The sequence below is a fragment of the Ambystoma mexicanum genome, chromosome 6q, assembly GCF_040938575.1.
Source record: "Ambystoma mexicanum isolate Mex_15411 chromosome 6q, UKY_AmexF1_1, whole genome shotgun sequence".
Lineage (NCBI taxonomy): Eukaryota > Metazoa > Chordata > Amphibia > Caudata > Ambystomatidae > Ambystoma > Ambystoma mexicanum.
The window spans coordinates 308,699,513-308,714,659 of record NC_090937.1 but is presented as its reverse complement, the minus strand read 5'-3'; the positions used below and the strand labels follow the sequence as shown (position 1 = coordinate 308,714,659).

The 15,147-nt window shown below is 49.1% G+C and overlaps 1 protein-coding gene across 2 annotated transcripts in view; it reads right to left on the bottom strand.

The window, feature by feature from the left end:
- Positions 1-15,147, bottom strand: part of ECPAS (Ecm29 proteasome adaptor and scaffold) — a 3,148,361-nt gene that overhangs the window by 577,458 nt on the left and 2,555,756 nt on the right. For both annotated transcript variants that reach the window (XM_069630810.1, XM_069630809.1), the window contains exon 38: positions 10,333-10,399. In XM_069630810.1, the coding sequence (XP_069486911.1) occupies positions 10,333-10,399 (67 nt within the window). The remainder of the gene's footprint in view (positions 1-10,332; positions 10,400-15,147) is intronic.

The window sequence follows — 15,147 nt, the reverse complement described above, 5'->3', positions numbered from 1 at the left end:
AATCACGACGTCACCGGATGTTATAAGTAGGACGCATGACGCCCGTAGCCTTAGTTGTAGTTTTTTCCCAGAACGTGTGGCACCAATCTACTGCCAGTATGACCACAGAAAGCCTTGCGGAAACGTAAGCTGCAATCGCATAAGAAATTCTGTAGCGGGGTAGGCAGGGAGGGAGCAATATGGAATACGTCGTCGGACCATCCCATCGAAAGAACGTTACCAGGTAAGAGAGTAACTATTCTTCGAGGGGATTGGGTCCTCCGACGTATTCCATAACTATGACAGACTCCCAAAGCAGTACCAACGTAAGGAGGTGGGAAAAGAATTTAGAATATACAAATTTAGAATGCCCAATCAAATTGCAGAGTAAAGGACCGCCTTGCCAAAGGCCAGATCCTGCCCATGGATAGAATCTAGGGAGTAGTGACGTACAAAAGTATGGACCGAAGCCCAAGTGGCTGCATCACAGATGTTACGAATAGGAACACCCCCTCTACAGGGCAGTAGAGGCCGCCATACCCCTAGTAGAATGGGCCTGTAAGCCTACCGGAGGGTCATTACCCGCCAAGCGGTAACATTCAGAAATTGCCAAGATAATCCATCTAGACAAAGTCTGCTTAGTAACAGCTTGTCCCAAACGCCTTCCAGCGTAACCAATAAAGAGCTGATCGTCCACTCTGACCCGCGACATGCGTGAAATGTAGAACCTTAAAGCTCTCCTAGGATCCAGCCTATGGAACCTCTCCTCTTCCTTACCACGATGTGGAGGAAGATAAAATGCCAGAAGAATAACCTTCTGGCTTAAATGAAATTCTGACACCACCTTCGAAAGAAGGGAAGGACGAACTCTAAGGACAACCCTGTCCTTATGAAACACAGTGAAGGGTGGCTTAACTGAAAGTACCTGTAACTCACTCACTCTGCGAGCGGAAGTGACCGCAACTAAAAATACAGTTTTTAGGGTTAACAGTCCCAAAGGACAAGAATGTAAAGGCTCAAATGGAGCACCCATTAGAAACTTGAGAACAAAGTCCAAATACCAACGGGGCACCTGGAAAGATGACAGAGGGAATCACATTAGTAAGCCCTTTCAGAAACTGAGAAATTGAAGGATTTTTAAAATAAGAACACTCCTCAGATGAGCGCTTAAATATAGACAGCGGCGCCAGGTAACCTTTAATTGTACCCACTTGCAAGCCCCTGTGGGCTAAAGAAAGCAAAAAAGACAAAACCACAGGAATGTCACATGAAAAAGGATCCACTTTTTAACCCTGCCCCAGTTGCAGAACTTTCTCCAACGGCAACTGTACAGGGACTTTGTTGCCTGCCGTCTGGCCGAAAGCAACTCCGCCATCACGTCTTCAGGGAGGTCCCAATCTTTATACCTCAACCTTTCAGAAGCCAAGCGTGAAGGTTGAGGGATCTGACCTCTGGATGGAGAACCTGACCTCCCCCCCGTGTGAGCAGATCGTCTTGGTAGGGAAGACGACGTGGAGGGCAGATGGACAAGTCGAGAAGGTCCGGGTACCACGTCCTCCGGGCCCATGCCGGAGCAAAGAGGATCATCCGGTAACCGAACCTCCGCAGCACTTGCGGGACGACGGGGACTACAGGAAACGCGTACAGCAGTGGGAAGGACCACTCCACCACGAACGCGTCTTCTAAGGCTCGTTGGCATGAGCTCCCTATCCCGCGAGGGATGAGTCCGTCACGATCGTCACCTCTGGCCAGGGCAGCCAAAACGGAGCCCCCCTCATCAGATTGCCTTCCACGGCCCACCACAGAAGGTCCTGTGCGACCGAGGGCAGCACCTGAACGGGGTCCGACATCCTGCCGGAGGACTGTGACCACTGGAGCTTGAGAGCCCATTGCAGAGATCTCATCCGCAACCTGGCCTCTGGCATCAGAAGAATGCAGGATGCCATGAGGCCGAGCAACCTCAAGAACTCGAACGCTGGGAGACTCTGGGCATGTTGAAACTTGTGCACCATCTGTTGAATGTGCTGAGCCCTCACCTGGGGAGGAAAACACTGCCCCAGGGACGTGTCGAGCACTGCTCCGATGTACTGGAGCCGCCGAGTTGGCATCAAGTTGGACTAAGCCCAGCCTGTGAAAGGAGTGGCAGGTGACGGACAGATGATCCAGGACTTGCTCGGGAGAGCGCGCCCTGATCAACCAATCTTCCAGGTAGGGGTAGACATGAATCCCCCCCTTTCCTGAGATACGCTGCCACCACCACCATGAGCTTGGTAAAGACCCTCGGGGCAGAGGTCAATCCGAACGGCAGGACCCGAAACTGAAAGTGCGAGTACCCACCGCGAACCTCAGGTACTTCTTGTGCCTGGGATGGATCGGCACATGAAAATAAGCGTCCTTGAGGTCGAGAGACACCAACCAGTCCTGAAGTTGAAGGGCCTGGAGGACTTGAGAAAGAGTAACCATCTTGAACTTGTCCTTCCTGAGTCGCTTGTTCAAACCGCGCAGGTCCATGATGGGTCTCAATCCCCCGTCTTTCTTCGAAATCAAAAAATAAGGGGAATACCATCCCTTGTTCCTCTCCGCTACAGGCACCAGTTCTATGGCGCCTTTCTCCAGCAGCGATTGAATTTCCTGCGCAAGGAGCGGATCCGGACTCTTCAAAGAGAGATTCCCTGGTGCATGGTCATGAGGCCTCCGCCGGAAAGGAAGACAGCAGAAGTGGGCTACGATCTCCAGAACCCACACATCTGAAGTAATGGCACACCATTCCGCAAGATGCTGTGCCAGCCTTTCCCCAACCGGAGAAGCATGGGCTTCATGACTGAGCTGAAGCGGCTGCGGCAGTGCCCGATGGCAAAGAGGCAACTGCTCGAGCGGCCTTGGTACCTCGAGTGCCTTGTTTTCCACCTCTGACCCTCGTACGGTTGCCCCTTTGACTTGCAGCTCCTCTCGATTTACTAATGGACGAGTAATATCGAAAGGAACCTCCCCTACATTGCTGTCCCCTAGGACAAAAAGGGAGATTGGCGAACTGCAGTGCCCAACGACTTTCACTGCAGCTTTGGAGGTCTGCAACCTCTTAAGGCTCTCGTCAGCCCTGCTGCCAAAAAGATGTTCACCATCCAAGGGCATGTTGAGGAGCCGGGCTTGCACATCAGGAGCAAACCCCGACTTCCGCAACCATGCAAACCTGCGTATTACGGTGCTCGCCGCCATGGACCGGCTGACGCAACCAACCATGTCCAGACCCGATGGAAGGGATTCATACATGGCACCCTTACCGTCCGGCACGATGGCAAGAAAACCATCCTGTTCCTCCCCTTCGGGAATATGATCAGCAGCTAAGGAAATACAGTTCCACAGAGTGTGCGTGAAACGAGACAAGGCACAAACGGAGTTAGCAGCCTGAAGCGCCATACCTCCAGAAGAAAACACCTTCTTCACCCAGCCGTCAAAACGTTTGTCATCCCTATCAGGAGGGATGGTAGGGTACAACGCCTGATTTTGCGGGGGCCGTAGCCACCTGCACCACCAAACTTTCCGGAGTGGGGTGCGTGGTCACGTAGCAGGGGTCGCCACTGGCTGGGCGATATTTCTTCGGCCAGGACTTGCTCACTGCCGGGAGACTCTCCGGAGAAGTCCAAGCCGCAGTCACCCTTCTCTGCAAGGCCATATGGAATGGCAGCACCGGGTCAGTCGGTGGAACTTGGTCCAGGATATCAGTCAGGTCATCCTGCTGAAAATCCCCAGGGGGGGGCAGACCACCCCAGGTAATCTGTGACCCTCGACATGAGGCGCCGGTATGAGGAATCGGCATGCGTGCCAGGCTCCGGCCTACCAAACTCTACCTCCGGAGAGGTGTCTAGACCACTTGTGCCGTGCAGCGACTGACGCAGTTCCTCAAGTTGACTATGACCAGAAACAATGTCATCAGGAACCTCAGCAGGAACCACACCTTCCTCTGACCCCCTCTTCCACCTCAGAAATATAATCCAGAGGCTGGAAGGAGCGCACAGAAAAAGGAACAAAGACATGTTTAGCCTTGGCCAGCGCCTTTCTGGGGGATGCCACCGTGCCACGGGGTACCTCTGACAAGGCCGCCTCGAAAGGCGTTGCGGGCGTCGACGGAATCGACGTCGAGCGTGGCGCTGACAGCTTCGACAGCGTCGACACAGGAGCCTCGAGAGAGTCCGTCGACGACCTCGGCACCGCAGGCGTCAATGTCTTCCTCGAAGACTTCACAGGTTCTCGCGGTCTCAATGGCGTCGAGGACCGGGACCTGGAACGGGCATGTCTAGAGCGACCATCCTTGTCTGACCGGGACCTCGAAGGCGCCCGGTGGTCACGACGACCGCTCGAGCCCGAAGGCGTACGAGCAGCTTCTCTAGAACGGTCATGGCCGGCGTCTTTCGATAGCGTGGACGGACCAGAGCCCTGCGATTGGAAAATTGCCAACATCTCCTTTCGGAAGGAATCCCATTCCTCAGGAGTGGAATGCTTGTTGGGACAAGCAACCCGCCGACAGGCGGAGTCCTCGGACGAGGACGGGGAAGGCGACCTGTGACGGCACTTCCTGGAGTGCCTCGAAGAGGCAGAGGAATGGCGGGACCGACTCCCAGACCGAGAACGAGAACCCCCGGACTCACAACGACAATGCGGAGAGTCGCCCCTCGAATCATCGGACGAAAGACCAGTGGAACGTGACTTGGCCACCTTACCGACCAACAGCTTCTTCTTACACTCCCGCAAGGCCTTCGATGTGAGCGATTGGCAGTCGACACAGACATCCGTATCGTGGTCCTCCCCGAGGCACCAGAGGCAAGCGTTGTGCGTGTCCGTCAGCGATATCTTGGACCCGCACACCTGACACTTCTTAAACCCAGACCGCGGGGTGGAAGAAGCTGAAGACGACATACAATATCGAAGAAACAGGTTTGAAGAACTGAAAGAACAGGATTCAGTAGAATCGAGGCGCGCCGAGATCTCCAAAGTGAACATGTTTGCAGAAAAAATGGAACTGAGGCTACGGGCGTCGGGCGTCGTGCGTCCTACTTATAACATCCGGTGACGTCGGCTCGACGGAGGCCCTCGAGGACAGCGTATCGACATCATCGACGCAGGACGCAGACGCCGAATGATTTTCCGAAGCAGCACAGCTGTGGTGATTACGGTCATAGATATGGAATACGTTGGAGGACCCAATCCCCTCAAATAGTACTTTAGACACAGGAGGTTTTGCTTTGGACATTCTGACATCCGACAGACCCTTAGTTTGGTTTGAGGTAGGGAAACACCTCTTAGTGTAGGGAACCCCATGTCCACGTCTCATTCCCGGCACCTCACACCTCCCTAATGTCCAGAGCCACTACATTGAGAACAAACCTATGTATTTTTTCAACATAGGGCCGAAGACCAAAAGTACTAGAACGAGGAAGAATACAGGAGACCTGAAGATCATGAATTGTGATGACACTGGTATGAGGTGTCCCCAAGGAGGCATAAGGATTTAACCTATAATAAGGAAATAGGACTTGTGTAATCTGCATGGGAGGAACTGGATGCAAAGTATAAAAATGAACGAACGACTTTTAGGATCAGAGAATCCAAACGCAGCCGTAACGAGAAGCACAGTGGTGGCAGGAGCAGCTGTATAAAGTCCTGTTGGAGAAAGCAGCCAGCACCCGAAGTCTTCAGTACGGGTGATTCAAACACCAACCGAAAGCTGTGGAGAAGCAGAGAGTGGCAAGAGGACGCCAAGGAAGTTCTCTGCCGCCGAGTGCACATCCTGTAGTCAGGAAGATGTCGCAAAGCCACAAGTGCAGGGGAGAGAAACCCACAGAGCCGGAGAAGTGTGACCCAGTCCCAGGAAGTCTTGGAAAGGTACCAAAGGCCAGTAAAAGTTAAGGGGAGTTACATGAAAACCTCAGGGGACCCAGGGGTTGACACAGAGGATAAGGTTGTTTTACCACTGCCCAGTATTAGCAGGGAAGTAGGGAAGTTAATGGGTATAACAAGAAAATGGTCTGGGACCCCAGGAATAAGAAGAAAAGCACCAAAGGAATTCTTCCTCAGCGCACTGGTAGTGAGGCAACCACTGACCACCCGAGAAGGGTCTGGGACCCCAACAATAAAGAGAAAAACATCAAAGATAATCTTCCACGGCACAGTGGTAACTAGGAAACCACTGACCACCAGAGAAGAGTCTGGGACCCTAAGAGTGAAAAGGAAAACATCTGAGGAAATCTTCCTCGGCACAGCGGTAGTGAGAACATCACTGGCCTCCAGAGAAGGGTTTGGAACCCCAACAGTGAGAAAGAACTGTACCAGGATAAGGGAGTCATTCTCCAGTTATCAGACAAACAGCTGTGATAAAGATAGCAGGGGAAGGGGGTCAGTCTCCTGGTGCAGGCCCAGAACTTGTGTTAAAGATGCTAGAGGAAGGGAGTCATTGCCCCATGCCTTGTGGAGAACTGTACAAAGTAACTCCAGAAGAAAGGAGATATTCTCTTGGTATTGGGCTGAGAGTGGTACTGTAGACACCAGGGAGAAGGTAGTCATTCTCCTGGACATTGGATAAAGACTGGGTGAAGGCCATAAACCCAGGGAAGGGAGGCATTACCCCTGGTATTTTCTGTGGAAAGAAACTAATTGTGTAGGACACAAAGAAAAGTAGGAGGAGGGAGCAATTCTCCTGAACAACTTTCTGTTGGTTTATTATTTAGTTATAGTGTGAGGGTTAGAGTAGGATTTGACACAGGATAGTGGAACTTTGATTTGACAGACATTCTGACAATTCCTTTAGTTTTAGTTTGAGACAGGGATAGGGACAGTGAGGTATTTTACTTAAGAAATAAAGGTTTATTACAAAAACCATGCCATCTTTGTGCCAGAATCCTTCGACACCCTTACACAGGGTGTTGGAGGCCCAACGACATTTCCAGCTGGCAACAGCTTCCTAACCAAGCCAGCAGACGCTGGAGGGAAACAGCTGTAAAATGCAGTAAAACAGGCCAGAAAATGGTCTCAAAACCGAAAGCCTGGCCTAGTAGATGAGTAGGGCCAGTAGCAGTATGAGGAAAACTTGGGAAGGACACCCAGCAGCCAAACACCCAAACTGGAGACCTGCCAAGTGTTACGCTCACCTGGTATCCACGGGGACGCCACCCAGCCCTGGTTGGATGATTTGCACTCTCAAACCCTCTCCCGGTCCCTTGGTAAGGCCTCTGGTTAAAGAAGGGTCTGCAATATAGGAGAGCTGGATTCAATACCAGATTGTCTTTATGTTTTCCCACCTCCCTTGGCCTCAACTCCTTCCTCCCCCTTGGGCCTTCCCCTCATCTTAATATTGTAAAAGGTGGATTCTCCGTCCTGCTCCTCGTGGCAGGGGCGTGTTGATGTGGGCGGCGAGCAGCAACCAAGTTACTTCACTGGTGCAAGCCCCCTGTGGGAATCTAGGCCTGCTGCGACTCCGTAGGTTTGCTGCTTTACAGTCTTTATATGCAGTTCTTATGTTCCTCTTAGTTCGAATTCCTTTTAGGTATGGAAAGGTATGTTGGTGGTGTCATGCAGTTTGAAGATGAGCATGGGCCGGTAGGCGAAAGTGTGGTGTGCGCAATGCTGTCTGGTGAGTAATGCGCAATGCACAGCGCTGTTTCACCTTTTATATTGCTAACCTGTGTCTTTTCTCTCCTTGCAGGTCGCGATGTTCCTCGCCGAGCGCTGTGATGTTCCGGCAATGATACTGACCAGGAGATGACTACCCAGGTAAGAATTGTATGGCTTTCTTCATTCGGGTGGAAAAGTGAGTAAATGCTTATTAATGCTGTCTTCCTTCCTCCTCTTTCCAGGTTATGGTATTCCAGGATGCATGCGGTGCCGGATGATGGAGTTCGTACCTTTAGGTGAGTAGAACTCAAGTCGGCAATGGATTGAAGACAGGATACTATTCCAGGTAAGTTTTGTAGTGTTCTTTCTCTCTCTGCAGGTCCTTGGTTTCAGGTAAGATGGCATCAAGAACTGGACACGGTGAGCGTTACGCTGCCCGCAGCAGAATAACATGAAGCGTGTTCTGCTGTTTGGGTGTGGTTTAAATAGACTCAGGTAAAGTAGTCCAGGTAAAATATTCCCAAGCCTGCCACACCCAAAGTAGTCCAGGAAAAGTAGTCCCTGGCCTGCCACACCCAAAAGACTAGGCCGCATAGCTCAGTTCCTTGTAACTGAGCTATGTGTGTGCCTCCATCTTGGCTGAACGCCCCTAAGTTAAATAGTCCCAAGTAAATAGTCCCATTCTAATGTTGGTCTTCATGATGGTTACGAGCCTGGCGCCAAAGGCACCAGGACTGACTCAAATAGAGACTTGGATAAGGTTTTAAGGCCTTTGCCCTGGCCCTAACTGGAAGGCTGACTTGCCAGTGAGGGCCAGGGTTAAGGGTCATGACACCAAGATGACTGTATCTAGCAGCAATTGTAGCAAACAGCAAGAAATCCTCGAGCAGATAAGCCAACCCGCTCACCTTTCAAAAATCCACCAACACTGAGCTCAGCAACAGGGTTTACCCTATATGTCACTTTACACAGAGGAGCTACCTTCTGCAAGCCCACAAATTCCATTAGGGGATTTAAAACAAAAGACTTTGGAAGCCAGCCAATCCAGTGGGCACCCCATAAATGCCAAGCACCGTGGCACAGCTCGATAGAAAGTATAGTGGCCTGTTCCGGGCCAGGAACTGGTCCAAACCACTATGGAGGCTGCCATCTTGGTCTCACAAAGAGCTCACATGGGCATAACGGCCATTTTAAGGCCTGCCTCATGGTTCCCGTGAATAAAGCGGCCCCTAAAACAAAATGACCATGAGTATGACTGAAAAAAATACATTAATACCCCAATCACTACCATAAAGGTACTTTGGGCTACTTATGCAGAAAATCATCTTGCACCCCTGATAAAGCCAAAACGAAATATTAGCTGCCACCAGTCTACATTCAAAAACCAATGTAGGGCGATAGCAGCACCCTAGGGCAGAAATGGGTTTATAGGTGACCCAATACCATATACTTTAGGTAAATTAAAAAAGGATGTAGTGCAGGACGGGAGAGGGGTGGGGGGCATCAGGAGAAGTTCCTCTGAATACCAACATAAATTTCAAAACTCCAAAAATATAGGTGAAAAAAAACCAAAGAGTAGTGGTTCCATGAAATCAAACAGAACCCCAAAAACTGAATTCTGCACTCACAATTTTAGATGATCCTTACAACACCCTGTTTATGAGCATGGTTCACTCAAGTTTTCATTGTTTGGTGCACTGTTGTCTTCTTTGGAGTTGACTTTTTGGGCTTCATGCCTTTTTCCATTTCATATGTCTTTTCTAGGATCACCTTACAGGCAATGGGGAGGAAGGATGGCTCTGGGGCAACGCGTTTCTCTTGGAAGCAAGAACAATTATAATTATAATGGTGGAAATGGGTTGCAATCTTGGGACCACTGAACTTCCCAGCATTGTCCGTGAGTTCAGAGTCTGATAAAACTCAATCTCTACAGAATCCACCTATAGCTCCACTGCTTCATCTGGCAATATTGTTGGGCCGGTCCAGTCAGCCTGCATGGCATATTCCACCCATTGTTCTTCATGTCTGCTTCTAAGTGTCTTAAGCTTGAACCTTTTACAGGTCATGAATGTATTCGTTTCATAGTCTTTAGGTAGATACTAATTACAGACTGTGTTTATCGTGGAATCTTATGGTCACAGAAGTGTCCAAATTTAAAACAAGCTTTTCATTAGGTCCTTGCACTCACTAAAATTTGAGATATCAAATTAACCAAAAATGTATTCTATGTATCATTTTCATACTGCATGCCCTCAGCACCATCACTGAAAAATAAATCTTCCCGATCATTGGGTTGAAGGTGTCAAATCCCCATTTTTTCCCCTCTGTTTTCACTCAATGACCAAGCAAATTGCAGATAAATAAGTGTCTAGAGGGCACTGATAGAAATGGGGGCAAGGGAGGAACAAGACTATAAAACAAGCTTGCACCGTTAAATAATTTATTGTTTTGGTGAACACAATTATATTTACATTAAAATTGGTTGAAATCTTTACTAGCATTAAGATACAAAATGCATGAATTATTTTAGTAATTACTATATGAGCCTTTAGAAAAAAAAAACATATTTAGAACAAACCTTCTATTTTGTAAAAACCCATTGTAGACTTCCACATTACAGGCATAACTATATAAGCGTTTAAATTAGAACAAAAATATTGCTAAATAAAAAGTCATGGTTCACTCAAAGTAAACAAACAAAAAACTAAATTAAATCAATCCTGGTTTATTAAATATTTCAAAACCTACCCGAATATGGTGTCAAGTCACGAGGACATTGAGTTGTTAAAGATACAATAACACTGGCACAGCCTCCCTAGGGGAAAAAAACAATTTTGTAGAAATGTTTTCACTTATGTGCAGAAGTCCGCAATACCACAAATTGAGCAAGATACATTAAAACCAAGCAACCTACATGTTGACACTTCGCTTTTTCTTATTGAAAATTGGTATTGCATTAGCAGAAACTACAAAAAAAGCAACATTAGGTCTACACTTTTTGCATGCATGATAGTGGGTGTTGGGAGCTCCATAACTTACTTGATATGGATTTATTAAGTGTATCTGCCACATAAAATATATCATAAAATATGTTGCAATAAAATGCTCAGTAAATGAAAGGTATAAGAACAAAATGATTGGAAATGGGCTTCAAGAAATTACTTACCTGAGGTCATGTTCTTTTTCTTTTTCTGTTGGATGTTACTCCCACAGATTCCCCCTCCTAGATATATTCTAGCTTCAGCTGATCACAGAATCTTTTCACCAGTTGGTAGTATCGTGCGGCATCAGCGTTGACATTTTTCAAAGTGTGCCTTCTTTGACGCCCGATGTGACTTCGGAGTCCATACATACAGCTTACACTGCACCGTGTGACCACCGTTTTGTTCATTTTCTTCCCCGCGTTCTGCCATTTGGAGCAATGACCAAACGAAACAAATGTTTTGTAATGAGCTCCCAATCAAAGAGATAGGATGGGGACAATGAGTAATCTGTGGGAGGAACATCCACCAGAGGGAAGTAATGTGTCCTTCTATGGATAGTGTTCTTCCACAGATACTAGATTCCCAAAGCAGTATGCATATCCTGGAGGTGGTGGAGAAAGAATGAGAGGCCAAAGGCAGATCAGAGGTTTTGGAGAACTACCCAACCAAAATGAGCGGTCTGGCCAGACCGAGAATCCAGGCATTAGTGCTTAGAGAAGGTGTGCAACGATGACCAGGGCACAGCATGGCAAATGTCAATCATAGCAACTCCCCTTTGGATAGGCAAATTGGCAGCCACTTTCTCTGATTGAATGTACCCTGAGGCCTTCGGAGACTTATTTTCCTGTAATGGAGTAGCATTCAGAAATGCTTGATACTATCCACCTAGCCAGTGTTTGTTTTGTGACTGGCCTACCCATTCTAGGTGGTAACACAAAAACAACGGTTTTATAGGAAAAAATATTTTATTACTCGATATATCTGAGGTAAAGCTAAAAGTTCATATCCTCAAACTTGAGTGCAAAGTATGGCAAAAAAGTGCGACAAATCCAACGGCGTAGGTACATCACTGTTCCGAACTGGCGATTGGATTCTGTGGCTGTATGATGGTTCAACCTGGGAGAGGTTAACTGTACGTATTCTGTTGTCCTGTGATGTTATTTTTAATAGTTCCCGTAGGTCACAGGAAAGCAGAGAAATTTCTGCGGTTGGAAATGCACAGATAAAAGGGCCAGAAGGCCGGGATGATGAGGTGAAGCTCAAGTAAAAAGGCACACTCTTTTCATCTGGGTGCGCGCAGGAATAGTTGTTATGTGGCAATATCTTATCCCTTTCCGTATAGATATTTGGTATTGGTCATGAGAGCCCTCATGACCTATGGGGTCGACCGGTTTCGATGGCACTCGTGATTGGGGCCATATTCATCAGGACCATAATTCAGAGGAGGGAAGATGAATCCGAGAGTTTCAGAAATGTCTGAAAGCGGGGCCAGGTTACTCCTGTAGAGTTACAGAAAAGAGGGTGGGGGTTTGGAGAGAGGAGACAGTGGCATGAGAATTCTAGCCATGTCAAAGGCTATGGACTACACCTTACATACCAAATGAGAGGATAAATGTGGGTAAGAAATCAATCTAATTGCGGTGAAAAGTACAAAACTATCATTGGTGCCTGGTCACCGGTGTCTAAAAACAATCCTATCAGCAAGTGGAAAGGGGGGGGGGAAAGGAAGGGGAGGTGCACTGGAGTGGGGGGGACACAGGTACAATTGGGAAGTGCTCAGTGAAAGTCAGGGAAAAAGGAGCCAATGGTACCTCTGTGCACATTGTGTGCTGGAGGAGGTTGTTCTGATGTAGACTGGCTGGTGGCTCTGAAATGTAAGACAAGAGAGTCTATAAACAGACTGCTAAAGGACAAGTTGTTGCAACAAGCGCAAGTTAAAAGGATTCAAAGCAGCCGGTGGGCTGGTGAGAGTTGCATGTGCAGTCAGAGCGCTGGCTGCTCAGAAAGGCTGGTGGCTGTACCTGTGTCTTATCGTGGAGGCGTCTGTCGTAGAGGCGTCTGACTCGCTCGGTGCTGCTGCTCGAAATGAGCGCGTTGCTGTGTCGCGGTCCACCGCCTCTAAAAACAAGGATGCAGCGCGCGCCCGCCTAGCGTCAGGGTGACGTCGGCGGGTGTCAAGGCAACATCCCAACAGGAGCGGTGTATGTATACACGAAAAACATGCTCAATCGCCCATAGACAAGGCTTACAACACGGCTCGAAGGTGCCGAAGCTGTGAGGGACAGGGGGAAACTCCTGATCCAGTGGGCTGAAGGGAAAAGGGAGGGAGGGGAGGGGAAGGGGGGGGGGAGGAGGGGTGGAGTGAATGAGGAATGGAGGGAAGGGGGGAAGACCGAGCAAGGGAGATGCAGAGGGGCGGTGTATGTATACACGAAAAACATGCTCAATCGCCCATAGTCAAGGCTTACAACACGGCTCGAAGGTGCCGAAGCTGTGAGGGACAGGGGGAAACTCCTGATTAAGTTTGTAGATCCACTGCTGTTCCCTTCTGAACAAAATGTTATTATAGTTGCCCCCTCTTACAGGAGGTGTGACCCTTTCTATGATGGTCCAAACAAACTTAACACGTGCTCTAAAGGATTGAATGAGAACATCCAGTGGCATGACCTAGCGGTGTTGGTGTAGTTTGGCTTTGTCCCTACACCACCCACAGGACCCTTCCACCGAGTTCCTAGTCCCTAGCACCTGTGCTCCAAGTCATCCAAGTGAGCATTCCCCCGCCCCTCTGCATCTCCCTTGCTCGGGTTCCCCCCCCCTCCCCTCCTTGCCTCATCCACTCCACCCCTCCTCCCCCCCCCCTTCCCCTCCCCTTCCCCCCCCTTTCCCTTCAGCCCACTGGATCAGGAGTTTCCCCCTGTCCCTCACAGCTTCGGCACCTTCGAGCCGTGTTGTAAGCCTTGACTATGGGCGATTGAGCATGTTTTTCGTGTATACATACACCGCCCCTCTGCATCTCCCTTGCTCGGTCTTCCCCCCTTCCCTCCTTTCCTCATTCACTCCACCCCTCCTCCCCCCCCCCTTCCCTCCCTCCCTTTTCCCTTCAGCCCACTGGATCAGGAGTTTCCCCCTGTCCCTCACAGCTTCGGCACCTTCGAGCCGTGTTGTAAGCCTTGTCTATGGGCGATTGAGCATGTTTTTCGTGTATACATACACCGCTCCTGTTGGGATGTTGCCTTGACACCCGCCGACGTCACCCTGACACTAGGCGGGCGCGCGCTGCATCCTTGTTTTTAGAGGCAGTGGACCGCGACACAGCAACGCGCTCATTTCGAGCAGCAGCACCGAGCGAGTCAGACGCCTCTACGACAGACGCCTCCACGATAAGACACAGGTACAGCCACCAGCCTTTCTGAGCAGCCAGCGCTCTGACTGCACATGCAACTCTCACCAGCCCACCGGCTGCTTTGAATCCTTTTAACTTGCGCTTGTTGCAACAACTTGTCCTTTAGCAGTCTGTTTATAGACTCTCTTGTCTTACATTTCAGAGCCACCAGCCAGTCTACATCAGAACAACCTCCTCCAGCACACAATGTGCACAGAGGTACCATTGGCTCCTTTTTCCCTGACTTTCACTGAGCACTTCCCAATTGTACCTGTGTCCCCCCCACTCCAGTGCACCTCCCCTTCCTTCCCCCCCCCCCCTTTCCACTTGCTGATAGGATTGTTTTTAGACACCGGTGACCAGGCACCAATGATAGTTTTGTACTTTTCACCGCAATTAGATTGATTTCTTACCCACATTTATCCTCTCATTTGGTATGTAAGGTGTAGTCCATAGCCTTTGACATGGCTAGAATTCTCATGCCACTGTCTCCTCTCTCCAAACCCCCCCCCCCTCTTTTCTGTATCTCTACAGGAGTAACCTGGCCCCGCTTTCAGACATTTCTGAAACTCTCGGATTCATCTTCCCTCCTCTGAATTATGGTCCTGATGAATATGGCCCCAATCACGAGTGCCATCGAAACCGGTCGACCCCACAGGTCATGAGGGCTCTCATGACCAATACCAAATATCTATACGGAAAGGGATAAGATATTGCCACATAACAACTATTCCTGCGCGCACCCAGATGAAAAGAGTGTGCCTTTTTACTTGAGCTTCACCTCATCACCCCGGCCTTCTGGCCCTTTTATCTGTGCATTTCCAACCGCAGAAATTTCTCTGCTTTCCTGTGACCTACGGGAACTATTAAAAATAACATCACAGGACAACAGAATACGTACAGTTAACCTCTCCCAGGTTGAACCATCATCATACAGCCACAGAATCCAATCGCCAGTTCGGAACAGTGATGTACCTACGCCGTTGGATTTGCCGCACTTTTTTGCCATACTTTGCACTCAAGTTTGAGGATATGAACTTTTAGCTTTACCTCAGATATATCGAGTAATAAAATATTTTTTCCTATAAAACCGTTGTTTTTGTGTTACCACGTCCAATCTCCTTTTAACGGTTAAAAGGAAACCAACGGCTTGTCCGTGCTCTCTCTTTTTTGCCTTCTCCGCAACAACGTAACCCT